The sequence below is a fragment of the Acomys russatus genome, chromosome 1 (assembly GCF_903995435.1).
Source record: "Acomys russatus chromosome 1, mAcoRus1.1, whole genome shotgun sequence".
Lineage (NCBI taxonomy): Eukaryota > Metazoa > Chordata > Mammalia > Rodentia > Muridae > Acomys > Acomys russatus.
The window spans coordinates 5,223,493-5,238,420 of record NC_067137.1 but is presented as its reverse complement, the minus strand read 5'-3'; the positions used below and the strand labels follow the sequence as shown (position 1 = coordinate 5,238,420).

The following is a 14,928-nucleotide window of genomic DNA, read 5'->3' as shown; positions in this document are numbered from 1 at the left end:
TGGCTGGCTCAGAACTCACTATGTAGACCAGGCTGGCCTCGAACTCACAAAGATCCCCCTGCCTCTGCCTCCCAGGTGCTGGGATTAAAGGCATGCGCCAACATAGCAGTACTACCGATTTTCTATTTTTCTAACTTTGACACGTTAGAATTCAATCCTGGGATGCCTTACCTTCTGAAGCAGGCTTCTGTTGAGGGAGGTGGGCTTTGCATCCAACAGCCAGGGCCGAGCGGAGGAGATCGGAGGGGAGCAAATGAGTGTAGACCTCACTGGGGTTCAGGTGCTCTGCAGCAGTCACTTGATAGTTGACATGTGTACTTTGCATTTTAAAGCTGAAGATGCGGGACCTAGCTGGGCAGGCCCTGGCTTTTGTTCAGGATCTTGTGCCGGCTCTTCTGAACTTTCACACCTACACAGAACAGAGGATTCAGATTTTTCCTGTTGACTCTGCCATAGACACAGTATCTCCACTGAATCAGAAGGTAAAGAAACACAATGCCTTTTGTTGCCATGGACGAATGGGGAGAACAAATAGGGAATTCTTTCCAGACAGTGCTGTGCGTTAGCTGAGTCCCGTGGAGTCTTGGAGAAATCACAAGTCACGGTCCTCATCAAAGCAGTAGGGCAAATACAGGGTGTTAAGAAATTAAAGCTAGGGGGATTACCAGAAGACTGCAGAGTGTGCAATGGAGGTTGGGAGGGACTGAGTGTGTGAACTGCTGAGAGCCAATACCAGTATGGCCAGGAAGTGTGGGATCAGCCGGGAGGAGAGATGCCCTTGCTAGTATCGCCTGAGAAGGTTCTCTGGAGTCTGGAGCCTTGAAGACTGAGCAGGCGCTGAGTGGAGGAAGAGGGGTAGTGATCGCTGTTCTTGGTTGTTTATTTAGACTCTGGAGAAGGAGCTGTGGGAAAGCAAGGTGGGTGGGGCTGAGCTTGCAGCTGATGGAGACGGAGTGCTGAGATAACTGGCTGAGGGGAGGAAGGCTTGGCGCGCAAAGTGGCTAAGGCAGGGAGACCTTCCCTTTGGTGACAAGATTGAGGCCTGCGCAGCTTTTTGAGAGCTGTTTGGCTGAGTGGAAGGTTGCATCTTTATTGCCGGGAGGTTAACTCCCTGGCGTGTTTCTGCCTGGCCTGCAGTTGCTGTGTGCCTGTTGTTGAGCTGCTCTTTTTCCTTTTGTTGAGGCGATAGTGGGGAAGGGTGTGGCCCGCTGAGGGCCTGACTCAGGGTAGAAGAGGTTTGCATGCCACTTTCTTCAGTCCCTGTGCTTTCTTCTGACCAAAAGATTACTTTGTCGCTGGGTAGTGGTTTATTAAAAGGTATAGCGGGTGTGGTGGCGCACACCCTTAATCCTAGCACTCGGGAGGCAGAGGCAGGCAGAGCTCTGTGAGTTCGAGGCCAGCCTGGTCTACAATGCGAGTCCAAGACAGCCAAGGCTACACAGAGAGACCTTGTCTCGAAAAACAAAACAAAACAACAACAACAACAAAAAGATTCTTTTGTCTTCCTCCACTCCACCTGCCCTCAGGTAATTTATCTAACTGAAAAGCTAAAATGCTAATGAGTACATACACTTTTGTGTGTGTGTGTGTGTGTGTGTGTGTGTGTGTGTGTGTGTGTGTGTAACTGGACAGCAGTACTGTGGTCCTACTAGTTTAAGACAGCAGCCATTGCCTATCCCCTGGTTTCTTGGTTAAGAATTTAGTGACTACTAACTAGGGAGTTTGTGGCTCCTAACTTCTCTGTCACTGGGGCTGCCTTTGCTGAAGGCTTCCCTGGCTGAGGGATTTACCTCAGAGGTAGCTCGGATGTAATTATTCACAAGCCTGGTAAGTTAGTGCTGGCCAGAGGCCAGACGCCTGTTCCCCAGGTGCCCTTCTTGGGAGGGTGTTTGCTGTTCTTAGGACATGGCACCTAATATCCTTGTCCTTCAGAAGACGTGGAAGCCATAGTCCTCTGGGACCTGTGGCTAGTCCCGTTTGGCTTGCCGGGTGTGTTGTTGGTGAGGCAATGTGAGTGGACAGTGTTTAAAGGCAAGACTACATGGATGTCACTGAGGTATTCACACACAAGGGAAGTAAGGATCTCGCTGCAGATGTGTCTGCTGAGGGCCTGATAACGTGACCTGGCATCAGCCGTGCTGCCAAGCTTCTGTACTTAGTCTGACTCTTCCTGGGTTGGTTGGCTGGTTGGTTTGTGCGTGTGTAGTATTTCAAGGAGCTAGATACACTCAAGTCCACAGGTGCTAATGGTACTAGGTAACACGGACCCGGATCTGAGGCCGACCTGTTGGGCTCCCAGGTCATGTTCTGGCTGTGTCCCCTGGGAGGCTTGCTTAGTCCTTCTGCCTAGTTTTCATCATCATTCAATGGGAGAGGGGCTCGCCCACTCCACAGGTACACATGAGGTACATAGGATGTGCTAAGAGTCTCTGACATGCAGCGGGCACTTGGTGGAGGTTAGTCATGGCCATCCTATATCTCTGCAGTGCTGGGTTTTCCGCAGTTCTTCTGAGTCCACAAACCTACTGAAGCGCATGAAATAACTTTTTGTAATTTTAATTTGTCCAGGACACCTCATTATTTTGAAGAATTCATGTAGTCTTCAGTATGTCTTCTTCAGTTCTTTGGCCTGTGAAAGTCCCTTTGATTTTTCTAGAAAGTCTGTCATCTTTTGCTAAAAGATGACCAAAATGTATACACTCATTTCTAGACTTGTTAAGTAGGAGCTCTTAGCTCCTACTTAACAGCCGTGGTGACAGACCCTAGTACACTTGAGCTGTGCAGGGCAGTATTGCTGTGCAGTTCCCATGGGTCATGTGTGTTTGGTACAAGAGAAGACAGTAGGTGTCTATATGCAGAAGTTTAAACTTGAGCCATTGTAGAATGCCTAGACGGCCGAGGCATTTCATAAGTGAAACACCTTTGCTTCTAAATTGTCTAAAATATGGTGGGATTCCCAAGTACTCCCCATGTTGGGATTTAAGCCAGAGCCTCACACAGGCGAAGCACACACTATACCGCTGGACTATAGCCACAGTCCTGGCCTGCTCTCATACTGTGCTATCAGTGATGACAATAAACATTTTAACTCATCTTGGCTTCATTCCCTGCATGGGTTAACCCTGAATTGTGTATACAGTAAAGAAGCTGCTGGGCTAGGGGGTGCGGGGTCGGGGGCGGGGGGAGGGAGCAGGGGGAGAGCGGGTGTGTGTGTGTGTTTGTGTGTGTGTGTGTGGTGTGTGTGGTGTGTGTGTGTGTGTTGGGGAGTGTTCTCCCACTTGGATCCCTGCAGGGCAGCCAGAGTTCACACATGCTGGCCCACCAGCTCTTCCTGGTGCTGTGCTGTGCCCTGCTTCCCTGCCCTCCCCTGCCTGATGTGCATTGTGCTGCCCTTCTTCTGCTTCCTTGGATAGGGATGGGGACCGGGAATGTTATCTGGGGCTTTATAGAAGAGTTTCCCAGAAACCCTTAAAAAGAATTTCAGTGCAAGAGTCAGTGAATGCACTTCCTGACTGCTGATGCTTATTTTCCAGCAAATCAATTCACATGCTTCTTCTTTCTATTCAGTTCTCCCAACACCTTCATGAAAATGCGGCTTACGTGCGCCCCCTGGAGGAAGGAATGCTGCATTTATTCGAGAGTATTACAGAGGATACTGTGACTGTTCTGGTAATTTCCTTCTTGTCTTACTGAAGGAAATGGGAGCTCCCATTGGCCAGTTGCACTTTTAACTGTGAAATTATCTTTTTATCCAGGAGACAACTGTGAAATTGAAAATGTTTTCCGACCATCTAACGTCTTATGTACGCTTCCTAAGGAAGATCCTTCCATACCAGTTAAAAAGGTATTCATCCCCTGGAGGCCAGGGGGTCTAGGGAGCTGTGTTGGAACTTGACTTGGCTTTTGTAGCGTGTCTGAGTAGTCGTCTGTGGTTTTTCAGGGCCCTCTTGTCTGCTGACTGTTAATATTGCATAAGGTCATAGTCAGTGTTTCCAGTAATTGGGGATGGCACATTTTTCAGAAGAAACATTTTGGCTTTGTTTTGTTTGATTCTTTTGTTTTACAGGTGCAAGTATGAATGTTTATCTTCTTTCTTTAAAAGACAATATTTAGTTAGTTATTCACATTACATCCCAATCATGGCCCCTCCCTGCTCTCCTCCCAGTCCCATCCTCCCTCCCTCTTCACCTTGTCCCTTCCCCACCCCTCAGACAAGGGGAGCCCCCCACCTCCCAACCTACCCCAGTACATCAAGACAATCAGGACCAAGCACATTCTCTTCCCCCGTGGCCTAGCATGGCAGCCCTGTGTGGGGAAAGTGATGGAAAAGCAGGCAGCAGAGTCCACAACAGAGACAGCCTTGTCCCTTACTAGGGGCCACATGAACAGCAAATGGCTTTGGGTTTTTTTTTTCCCCCTTTGATTTTCCAACACAGGGTTTCTCTGTGTAGCCTTGTCTGTCATGGACTTGCTTTGTAGACCAGGCTGGCCTCGAACGCACAGAGATCCACCTGCCTCTGCCTCCCAAGTGCTAGGATTACAGGTGTGCGCTACCTACCATGCTTGGCTTTGCTTTTTTATTATTTGTTTGTTCTTTTTTTTTTTTTTTTAATTTATTTTTTTTTTATTTTATGTGCACCAGTGTTTTGCCTTCATGTATGTCTTTGTGGAGGTGTCAGATCTTGGAGTTACAGACAGTTGTGAGCTGCCATGTGGGTGCTGGGAATTGAACCCGGGTCCTTTGGAAGAGCAGTCAGTGCTTTTAACCGCTGAGCCATCTCTCCAGCCCCTATTTGTTTGTTCTTAATGTCTAGATGGGAGTTAGAATATTTAACTTCTGCATTTGAGTCTTAATCCATACTTATCTTTGAAGTGATCTTTTTAAACTTTTATTACTGGAGATATATTGAAATTATAAAATAAAATCTACATCAGCTCTGGACCTTCTAGTCTGTGTCACTCAGCACCCTCTAGTATTCTCGTATTAAATATTTAGCAACCTTTAGTGTTCAACCTTAAATTTTCACAAAGGCATAACAATGTATCGGAATATTGATAAAATACTTATAAGTTTTAATCCTTTTTATTTGTTTGTTTTGAGACAAGTTCTCACTATGTAGTCTTGGCTGGCCTAGAGCTTGCTATGTAGACTATGCTGGCTTTGAGTTTATAGAGATCCACCTGCCTCGGCCTTCTGAGTGCTTGGATTAAAGGTATGCACCAGGCACATCTGGCAAGTTTTAATACTTGACACTTGAACTAAAACTATAAAGCTTTCCGTTTTACCTAAATCTTTATTTTCTTTTAAATTAAGGAATAATACAACAGAACAAAAATATTTCTTGAAATATAAAATAATAAAATTAGAAACTATGTAGGCTGATTTTTTATTTTGATATTTTAAAAGAAGAGTTAATTCATTTTATGTGGCATCTGTTTTTGAATTCTAAGCTAATAAGGTATTTGGGTCAGCAAATGCCATGGTTTATGTATATGAGATTTTCAGACTTTTGAGAAGTATTGTAAGCCCAGCCTAGAAGTGTACACCCAGGATCCCAGCACATTGGAAATAAGCAGGAGAATTGTAAATTCTAGTCAGTGTGCACTACATAGAAGTCCTTACCTCAGAAAACAGAACAACAAAAGCAACAGAGCCAAACCTAAATTGCTGAAAAGTATTTCTTATTTTACATGGCTATATATTTTTATTTTTTATGATATTAATTAACTAACTGGAGATGTCTCATTACGTATCCTTGGCCAGCCTGCAACTCACTGTATAATGTAGATAGACCAGAGATCTGCCTGCCTCTGCCTGGGAGTGCTGAGATTAATGATGTGCACATCTGGTTCTTTATGATTTCCATTTATAAACCCTTTCTCTTGGTGGCACATGCCCTTACCTGCTGAGCTATCTTGCTGGCCCAGCTTTTTTTAAACAACTGCTTTGATCAGTTGACCTGTTCTTCAGCAGCAAATGGGAGCCGAACTGAATGAATGAAACTGTCTTATTAAAGCAGATGATAAGGGGATGGGAAGGGAAGAGACTGAATTGTGTTTCTTATGTGAACTTTTCTGGGTATTGTTCTGTTTTGTTTTGGGGGTGAGAACAGACTTTGGCCTCATAGCACAGGCGCTCCTGAAGCTAACTGCCTGGCCACAGCCTTTTGATAGTGGGATCGTAGGCGCACACCATGCTTGGCATTTTTCTAGTTTTGTGAGCCTTTTTACTTGATTACTACACATTGTTAAATAAGCACTATTAAACTCCACATCTTAAAACTTTATAGTTAAGGAACCTCCTTACAGTTGAAAGTGGTAAAATATATTTTGTGATAAAATTAAGTATTTACACTTAAATTTGAGCCCACAGTAGCAGTAATACCAATTTTTAGTTAATTAATTACCTTTAGGAATGCAGTTAAATGAAATGTCTTCTATAACAATTTAAGGATTTCCCCTGGCAAAGATTCTATGTATTTATTACTGAAGTATCCCACTCACTCTTGTACAGCAGAAAAAAAAGCAGGGCACACATGTGAGGCTCACATGCCTGCTCTCCAGCCCTGTGGATGCTCAGCGCCATCTGTTGTGCTGATTGCTGAGCTCGCTCAGCAAAGCAGGTGTGCCCCTAGTGTGAACCCTGCAGAGGCAGCCTGTCCTCCTTCACACCTTCTCTTGGAGCTACATTTTGTTTTGTTACCAGTTTTCATCCAATTCCACAGGGAACTGGGACAGTTTTGCTTTGTCTCTTAGTGTCAAAACAGTTTTGCTGTTAGTCTCTAACGGTCTTGTGAGAAGTCATGGTGAGAGCAGTGAGACAAGCCTGCCTATTCTAAGAATGTCATGCACCCAGAGGGATGGCCCAGTAGGCGAATTCTCCTGCTGCCAGGACTGCTGAGATTTGCATGGTGGGAGATTGCCTTCTGACCTCCACATCCGTGCTGTGGCATGTGCACACCCACAAATAATTCTTTGGAAAAATAATTTTAATACTTAACAATATCTTCCTTTCACACCGGAGAGATGGCTCATGGTTAAGAGCACACTCTGCTTTCCCAGAGCTTAGGTTTGATTTCTAGCACTCACTTGGGAGCTCCCAACCACCCACAACTCCAGTCCCAGGCAATTTGATGTGATGCCCTCTTCTGGCCTCATCAGGAACCAGACACATGAATGGTTCATAGACATACATGCAGGCAAAAACATTTAGACAAATTACATATATGTGTGTGTGTAAACATTTAGACAAAAAAACTTTTATAAAAGAAAAAAGGAATGCGCATGGTGGCGCACACCTTTAATGCCAGCACTCAGGTGGCAGAGGCAGATGGATCTCTGAGTTCGAGGCAAGCCTGATCTACTGAGAAAATTCTAGGACAGCCAGGGCTACAAAGAAAAACACTGTCTCAAAATAAGCAACAAACAAACAAACAGCAAAAGAAAAAAAAAAAAAAAAAAAGGAAAAGGAGGTCATCGGGGACGCTGACTTGAAACTCTGGCATTTCTAGCCTAGAAGAAGAATGTGACTCCTCCCTTTGCACGCCTGCACTAAGAGCCAGGAACCTGGAGCTGTCCCAGGACATGAAGAGGATGACAGCGGTGTTCGAGAAGCTGCAGACCTATGTCACTCTCCTCGCCTTGCCAAGTGAGTGGGCCTGACGGCCCGAGGGCACAGAGCGGCTCAGGAGCTGAGGGTTAGCTTGGGGGAGTGAGCAGGGTGAAGTCTACGGCCTGAGAGCCATGAGCTCAGCCAGTTAGAGCTACTGGAGTCAATGGTTTGACTGTTGTGTGATGAAGTTAAGGTAGGCTGTGTGCTGCTGCCTATATATTAAAAATGAATTCCTTTTCTCTCCTTTTCATGACTCTTTGTGGGGTGATTGTAATAACCACTTCAATAAGGGAGCCTTAGGGGGCAGGCGTCATGGCTGTTGTTAGCACCCAGAGCATATGGGAGTTTTCGTTTGGCCCAAAGGAGAAGAATACTGAGGAAATCTAATGGACTTCAGTTTCAATGACATTTTAAATAATGGTATGGTTTTAGCTGGGCCTGGTAGCTTATCTGTGCTCTCAGGACACTGAGGCAGAAGGGTCCTAAGTTTCTGGAGGGAGAGAGGGAGGGAGGAAGGAGAGAGAGAAGAAGGAAACTTCTACTAAGCATATAAATGCTAGCATAACAAAGATGTTTTGTTTTTATCTTTTTTATGCTCTCAGTTGCCTACCGTGCATTTTATCCATGTGAAGTCCAAGTCAGTGGCTTCCAGTGTAGTCATTGATGTGCATGCACCTGCATTCTAGTGTAGTCATTGATGTGCACCTGCATTCTAGTGTAGTCATTGATGTGCACCTGCAGTGCAGACCATTTTTATCACCTGAAGAAACCCTTTGCTTCCTACTCTGCCATGCCCCCTGTCTCTAGCCCTAAGCAGCTACCCCTCTATTTCCTGTCTTCAGCTTTACCAACTTCAGATTAACAAATGGCACCATTATATGTAGTTTGGTGTGTTTGTTTGCTTTCATTAATAACGCCTACAAGATTGATGCAAAATGCAGCATGTATCTATACTACATTATTATTATTATTGCAGAACACTATTGTATTGTTCAGAACTACCAAATGTTATAAGCATGTTCATCAACAAATTGGGATTGTTTCACTATCAAGAACAATGATGCTATAGACTAATTTATAAGCTTCTATGTAGATTTACCGTTTTCTTCTTTCGGCCTGGTGGCTGGCACACATCTATACCTAGGAGTAGACTTGTTAGATCAAGTAGTAACTGTTTAACTATTGGAAGAGTTACCAAGACCCTTTTCCAAAGCACTGTTTTTGCTTTCCTGCCGGCAATGTGTGAAAGTTAAAATTTCCCCATCCTCATGGACATTTATTATTATGGGACTTTGGTTTTAGCCATCCTAGTGGGTCACTGTGGCTTGATTTGCCCTTCCCTGCTGTCCAGTTGTGCCAGATGCCCCTTGATAAGTTTATTGTACACTTCTTTATTGTCTTTGGTGAAACATTTGTTTGAATCGCTTCTTCAATTTGAGTTGGATTCAGTTGTTTGCTTTCTTTTCTTTTTTTTTTTTTTAAAGATTTGTTAATTTACTTACTTTTTAAAAGATTTATTTATTTGTTATTATGTATACAGTGCTCTGCCTGCATGTACACCTGCAGGCCAGGAGAGGGCACCAGATCACATTATAGACGGTTGGGAACCACTATGCGGTTGCTGGGAATTGAACTCAGGACCTTTGGAAGCTTTCTTATTGTTGAGTTATAACATTTCTTCATATATTCCACAGTCAAGTCCTTTGTTGGATATATGATTTATTGAATTTTCTACTTTGTGGCTTGTTTTTTCACTTCGTCTACAGCACACTTTGAAACATCCAAGTTTTTAAGTTTGATGAAACACAATTATCTGTTTAGCTGTTATTTTTTTTCTGCTGGGGAAGGGTCTTTCTTTTTCTTTCATATGTAAGAACCCCTTATCAGTTCCAAAGTCATGAAGATATGGTTTCTTCTGAGAGTTTTACAGTTTTTATTGTTGGTCTTTGATCCATTTTGAGCTAATTTGTGTGTGTGGTACAAGCTGAGGATCTGGCTCCATCTTTTCGTGTTTCTGCCCACCATCTCAGCTCCATTTGTTGAAAAGACAATTCTGTTAAATGGTTCTGCACCCTTGTTACAAGTCAGTTGACCATGCTTATATGAATTTACTCCTGGACTCCACTGTTGTTCCTGGACCTACATGTCTCCTGTGCCAGCCACACACCATTTTGATGACTTGCTTTGTAGTAAGTTTTGAGATGAGGAAGAGTGAATCCTCCTACTCTTTCAAGATTGTTTGATTGTTTGGGACCCTTTCTTAGGAATTGTAGCATTAGCTGTGGGTTCTATAATGTACAGGTCTCATTTGTAGTACTTTGTTTCAGTAGCCGAAGGAATATACCAAGAGTATTTCGTATTAGGTCTTCTGAACCATTGACCATGGTGTTTCTTTAAGCAGTGTAGTTTTTGGAGCCTGAGACTTACATACACATTCTGCTCCATAGGGGCTCAGCCTTGGCTGTGTGCAGTCCCCTGAATGACAGTGGGCTGAAGGGGTCTGATTGTTGGATAGTTGCTCTGGGCTTTTCTAAAGGCGTTGGGACATCTGTCACTCACTGCTGATTGCATTAGCTACAGGCTTCTGGTACAGTTTTTGAGGTTAGTGTTTATAATGTCTGACCTGAGGAGGACTGTTTCTTTTTCTGTGGTTAAGTTTACCTATAGTTCAATTGAATGAATTGGCCACTCTTCTGGGCTTTCACCACAGTTTCTTATTTCTTAAGAGCCAGAGGCCTGCACCTCTCCACGTCCTGCAAGTGAAGTCATTTCCTATGGTAAAGCTGCTTCTCTCTAGAGCTAAATCTCTGAACCAGTTCAGGTGTTGGGGGCATCTGTGTCACAGCAACGGCAGGTCTTTTTGGCTGGTGAGCCAAGGGTAGCAAGGGCCAGGACATTCTCATCAGCAGTTGTTGAAGGTGGAGCCTCCATCTCAGAGGTGGGGGCGTAGGTGGAGGGGGGCCCTTCCCTATTTCTTTGCCTATATTGATCAGAATTCAGCCATAGCAGCTAGTGACTGGGAGAAAGGAGAGATCCAGCTTTGGCTGTGGGATGAGGAGAGGGACACCTGTGTGCTGGGCTGCGCCTGCTGACAGTGGGGTCTCTGTCACACTGAGCTTGTGGGGGACACTGTTCTGCTCCTTCTGAGTTGTGAGTCGGTATTGAGCTTCTCTTACTGTATGGTTGCGTCCAGCGCTGTGTGTTCTCAAGTGCATGCTTGTGCACACAAGGTCAGCCTTTTGAGGAAATGCTCATGGGCTTGTGACTGGTTTTTCCTAGGTACAGAGCCAGATGGACTCCTTCGCACAAACTACACTTCCGTCTTAACAAATGTCGGTGCTGCTCTGCAGGGATTTCATGATGTCATGAAAGGTGAGCGTTGAACCAGAACCTCCATCTGTGAGAACCTTCAGTTTTGAAATATGCCTGCATTTGGCTTAAATACTGCCAAGGGTAACAGACCCAGAAAAGTGCTCCGTAGCATTTGGCTTACATGGACATGCACAGCTATGGCCTTCTGCTGTTGCCATCTGTTTCACTTCTGAAAGGAAACACGATGCTGAAGGGAAGACCATGTGCACAGTGCTCAGTACAGTGTAGTGATTTAACTTGGGGGTGTGGATCAGACTGCACCAGACATGCTAATTAGGGGCATTAAGTAAATTTGTTATACTTGTTAGGTCTCAAGCCTGCAGGACTTGAGGCAACCAAAGCCAGTGTCTCTAGGAAGAGTGTCAAGTGTACGTTACCCTGTGAATGTTTATTTAGTTGTTTATATCTTTTTGAGACAGTCTCACTGTGTAGTCTTGGTACCTGGAACTCTCTGTATAGTTGAAACAGCCTGTGATCTTCCTGCCTCTGCCTCTGCAATGCTGGGGATCCAGGCGTGCCACCATGCCCAGTATCTCACTAGCATCCTTTTGCTGTTGTTGCTCAGTGCTGAGGATTGAACCCTGGACATTGTACATAGTGCATTAGTGTTCTACCACTTCGAGATACATTCCAAGATCATACTTTGGTATTTAAAATGCTTGTTTTAAAACTGGTCTTGTTGAGCATAACTTTAAGAAATGAAATGCTCAGGCCTAGTGACACATACCTTTAATTCCAGTATTGAGAGGCAGAGACAGGAGGATCTCTGAGTTCTAAGCTAGCTTGGCCTACATAGATAAGACCCTGTATCAATGAGTGAATAAATGAATGAATGAATGAATGACTGTCTTTTTTAAGGTCTTGTCCAATTTTCATTTAGTTCTGTGCTTTTCAGAACATAGTGAGCCACTGGGTGATGGTGGTGCACCCCTTTAATTCCATCACTCAGGAGGCAGAGGCAGGCAGATCTCTGTGAGTTCAAGGCCAACCTGTGGGGATGTAGATTCGACCACAGCAGACATACTAAATACGGACATTTGCTATGCTTGTTATATGCAGCCTGTGTACAGAGTGAGTTCCAGGACAGCCAATTCTACACAGAGAAATCCTGCCTTGAAAAAAAGAAAGAAAGAAGAAAAGAATGCAAATGGCCAGTGGCCGTATTAGAAGGTCTTTCTCATGCTTCTGGAGTGGGTGGGTCTGAGTTGTAATCAATCCGTAGCTCTATGTTGCTTCTAGATGTCCTGTCCTCTCTCCCTTTTCCCTTCTGAACTGTGGGAGAAGATTCAGGAGCTGTGTGAAGGGCTGTTGTACTGGGTGGTCCATCACACTGTTGATACTTGGTGACTAACTTTATAGGAAATAACTTGTTTTTAATGTAGACGTGTTTTGTATAATGTGTAGGTGGAATATAATTAGTGCCCTTCCAGAGACTGGCATGCCATAATATCCTTATTTTATTTATATGGATATTTGAATTCACCAGTTACCCCCTAAGAACCCTAAACTGCTTTAAAAACATTAAGATGCTTTTGTTTGTGTGTTGTCTAAGGTCAAGATGCTGCTGAGCGGTCCAGGACAAACACATTACTTTCCTTGTCTGGCGAGAGCCAGTGGGAACTGTGGATGAGTCAGGCCTCCTCGGCCCTCTGTGCTGCCACTTGATTCTTTTCTTCTTATTTGCTATATTTTCTAATTTAGTGAGAAAATAATGGGTTTCCTTATGACATTTTCTACTCTTCAAAATGAATATAACAAAAGAAAAGTGAGAAACTGGAATCCTGTTGGGAAGATTATGGGGCCCTGTTGCTATGGTGACAGTTTCAGTCTGTCTCCTTGCCTAACTCAGAAGACTGTTGATCATAAAAGTATGGCGTATGTATTAACTGGAATTAGCAGGAGCATTTTTCTGTCATTGTTTGTTCTTTAGGTGTTCTCATTTGTTTTGTTTTGGTCAGGATCTTACCCTGTAGCCTAGATTGGTTTCAAATTTGAGATCCTGTCTCAGCCTCCCAAGTATGGGATTATAGGCCTGCAGCACAGTGTCTGGCAGAATGTTGTTGTTGGTGGTGGTGTTTTTTGTTTTGTTTCTTGAGACAGGGTTTCTCTGTGTAGCCCTGGCTATCCTGGAACTCACTCTGTAGACCCAGCTGGCCTTGAACTCACACCAGCCTCAACCTCCCTAAGCGCTTGGATTACAGACGTGCACCACCATGCCTGTCTGGAATGCTGGTTTTTGTTTTGTTTTGTGTTCTGTTTTTTCGAGACAGAGTTTCTCTGTGTAGCCTTGGCTATTGTGGACTAGGTTTGTAGACCAGGCTGGCCTTGAAGTCACAGCGATCTACTTGCCTCTGCCACCTGAGTGCTGAGATTAAAGGCGTGTGCTACCACTGCCAGGCTGAAATGCTGTTTTTTTTTTTAATTAATTTATTTATTATTATGTATACAGTGCTGTCTGCATGTGCACCTGCAGGCCAGAAGAGAGCATCAGGTCACATTATAGATGGTTGTGAGCCACCATGTAGTTGCTGGGAATTGAACTCAGGACCTCTGGAAGAGCAGACAGTGCTCTTAACCTCTGAGCCATCTCTCCAGCCCGAAATGCTGGTTTTTAAGACAACTTTTGTTGCAATTCTCTACCCTTCTGCTTTGTCCTGAATAATAATTGCTTTGTCTAATTTGGACATAGGGAGCAAAGTCCAGGTGGTTTGGTTGGTAGGTTGTTTGTGTAAAAAGCAAGCATGGGATTTATATAATATGTCTTTTATGTGGAATTAAAATGAAGTTGAGGGTTGGCAAGATGGCTCAGTGAGTAAAAGTTCATCATTAAATTCCTGAGTTTGGCTCCTCGGACCCACATGATGGTAGGAGAGAACTGAGTCCTACTGAAGGCTGTCACCTGGGCTCCACACATGCTGTGGCATGCATGAGTCCCACACACAGGTGTGCACATGCACGGACACGTACATACACGCAGGTACACACGTGCATACACACACACAAGTAAAATGTAAGTGCATTGCTATTTTGATAGTGTCGTATGTGGGAGGGTTGTTTCCTTTTAGTTTGGGAACTCTGATGCAAGTAGACTAATGGGATACCAAGAAATATACAAGGAGAAAACCATACGGCTTGGGTCATGTCACTCCTGTGGGTTTTTGTTTTTTAGTTAAACTTTAATGTCAGGCTGTACCTTGAATAATAAAAGGATTTGGGTCAAATGAAGAGAAAACACTAGGACCGGTAGAGTTGAAGCCAACTGTGATGGCACTGTTCTCAGTGTGGCACCGGTTTCACAAGCACCCTAAGTACCTACCACCCAAGGTGGCACACAGCGAAGCTGTACAATATTTACAGCCTCAGCGGACTGTTGAGTCAAGTTTCCATTCAGTGAGGCAAGAAAGTGTCCGCTTTAGGGGCTAGCAAGTTTCACAGCACATGTTAACTGGATTTTTACACACGTGGATATCACATGACTATGTATAGGAGAACCATTTATTTTAAAAAATATACTGCACATAATAGTACTGGGACAGTTTGTCAGTTCCTCTATGGTGACAGCTGTAGGATAGTGACATCAAGATGTAAAGATGGACTTTCTAGCTCAGAGACCAGAACACTTGCCAAAACGCATGGGCCGAGGTCTTGATCCTTAGTACTGAGGGAAAAAGACAAAACAACCTACGCACGTAAGAAGGGAAGCTAGCTGAGGGATATAGGAGACTTTTATAGCTTTTCTCTGAACAGAAAAGTGTATTAAAAGTTGCACACGGGGTCTGGAGATGGTTCCGTGGTTAAGAGCACTGGATGCTTGATCACGAGGACCAGTGTTGCCATCCCAGCACCCTGATCAGGTGCCTCATAAATGCTTGTCACTCCAGCTTTAAGGGCTCTAGTACCCTCTTCTGGCCTCTTTGGGCATCTGTACACATTTGCACAATACG

The 14,928-nt window shown here is 44.3% G+C and overlaps 1 protein-coding gene across 1 annotated transcript in view; it reads left to right on the top strand.

The window, feature by feature from the left end:
• The window catches only part of Ppp1r21 (protein phosphatase 1 regulatory subunit 21), a 66,111-nt gene that overhangs the window by 23,888 nt on the left and 27,295 nt on the right, over positions 1-14,928 (top strand). The window contains exons 9-13 of the mRNA XM_051157774.1: positions 333-482; positions 3,568-3,669; positions 3,756-3,844; positions 7,512-7,648; positions 10,892-10,984. Of these exons, the coding sequence (XP_051013731.1) occupies positions 333-482; positions 3,568-3,669; positions 3,756-3,844; positions 7,512-7,648; positions 10,892-10,984 (571 nt within the window). The remainder of the gene's footprint in view (positions 1-332; positions 483-3,567; positions 3,670-3,755; positions 3,845-7,511; positions 7,649-10,891; positions 10,985-14,928) is intronic.